General features: G+C 58.9%; 1 protein-coding gene across 1 annotated transcript in view; it reads right to left on the bottom strand.

Annotated features, from left to right (window-relative positions):
- Window positions 1–681: 681 nt before the first annotated feature.
- IMPDH2 (IMP (inosine 5'-monophosphate) dehydrogenase 2) overlaps window positions 682–1,543 on the bottom strand; it is a gene marked incomplete at its 5' end in the record, with an annotated part of 10,726 nt that continues 9,864 nt past the window's right edge. Inside the window, 3 exons of the mRNA XM_010084185.1 lie at window positions 682–952; window positions 1,069–1,152; window positions 1,503–1,543. Coding sequence (XP_010082487.1) covers window positions 931–952; window positions 1,069–1,152; window positions 1,503–1,543 — 147 coding nt within the window. The remainder of the gene's footprint in view (window positions 953–1,068; window positions 1,153–1,502) is intronic.

Below are 1,543 nucleotides of genomic sequence, written 5' to 3' on the forward strand. Positions count from 1 at the left end.
GGCAGACCGCGGGCCGGCTTTGCTTAATGAGCCTGCTGCGCTAATGAGTGTTTGACACTGACGAGATGATGTTGTAATTCAAGGCTCTGGTTTTGGCGTGTGTAAATCTAATTTGATATCACCATGCTGCAGAGTGATTTTTCTTTTTTCAGGCAACAACATTAGAGACATGAAACACTGGCAGCAAACATGCTCTTTGGCAAGAGCCACAGTATGGGATGTTCAGGGGAGGAAACAAAGGGAAGGAGAGGGGTGGGGTGGTGAGGAGCAGGGTAGGATACAGGTATGGGGCCTGGCGTGTGCCAGCAGCTGCAGGGCAGAGCGTTTCCAGGGTGGGTGGGTGTGCACACGCTTACACAAGCGCCTGCGTGCTCACCCTTGCCCCAGCTGGCCTGGGCAGCAGGCCCTGGGTTTGGCAGCTCCCCCCAGCAGCTAACGGCCCTGGAAAACCCATTTGTTTTCTTGCCCAGCAGACACTAATTTTCTGCTCTCAAGAAGGTGTTTTTAACACTCCACACTGCATTATCCACACAGCCCTGCCCAGGGGCTGTCCCCTCCCTGCTCCCCCTCACGCGCAGTGTCCCTTTTGGGGTCATCAGCTGCTCCTGAGGGCACAGGAGGCGAAGGAAAGCGCCAGGGAAGGAGAACAAGGACAGCACAGAAGGAAGAGGGGCTCTGGGCTGATACCAATTGCACGTTTTCCTCTTTTATTGTAAAACATGGCCAACGCGTGCAAGGCTCCAGCCGCCAGCTCGGGATTGCTGCTCTTGGGCAGTGGGTGGTGGCCCTTGCAGGTGGTGGTGACACAGCCAAGGGACGCAGGGAGCTCCAGGCAGCCTACAGAGTAACGGCACTTCTGTGGCGAGAGCAGCTCCCGCACAGGGTGGCGCAGGGCAGGGTGGCACGGTGACAGATGCAGACAGCCCTCCTTCAGAAGAGGCGCTTCTCGTACCTGTGAGGGGAGCGGCAGACCGGAGAGCTCTCTTACTGACCCGCCTGACCAGGGCCAGGAGAAAGGGGCAGTTAGGAAAGGCTCCTGCCTGCCAGGGAAGAGCCAGCAGCACTTACGAGTGGAGGCCGTGCACCCCTCCTTCCACCTGCGCAGACGTCGTCCTCTTCTCAAACTTCAGCTCTCCCGAGTACATCATGGCTCTGAGGGGGAAGGAGACCTGTCACGTGCCAGGCAGAGCCCAGGGAAGACGGTGCTTGGCATGTGAGCAGCTGGGACGAGGGACACTGGTTACTCCAGCTGCAGCCAGAATGGTTTTCGCTGGGCTCCCAAGAGCCAGGCAGAGAAAGGCAGCCCCAACATTCCAAACCGCCCTCCTGCATCCCGGGGGCTGGCACATCTCTGACGCAGCGCCCACTGGAGACGAGGGAAGAGGGCTGCCAAGGCCAGACCATGCAGAACACACCACAGCATGGGCACAGCTTGCCCAGAGACCCCCCCCAAACTTCAGCGCTGTGGCCTAATCAGAGCACGAGCGAGGGGAAGCACTCACCGGACTTGGGTCAGGCTCTTGGCACCAATATCCTGGCAGGA

Source organism: Pterocles gutturalis, unplaced genomic scaffold (assembly GCF_000699245.1).
Source record: "Pterocles gutturalis isolate BGI_N339 unplaced genomic scaffold, ASM69924v1 scaffold32210, whole genome shotgun sequence".
NCBI lineage: Eukaryota > Metazoa > Chordata > Aves > Pterocliformes > Pteroclidae > Pterocles > Pterocles gutturalis.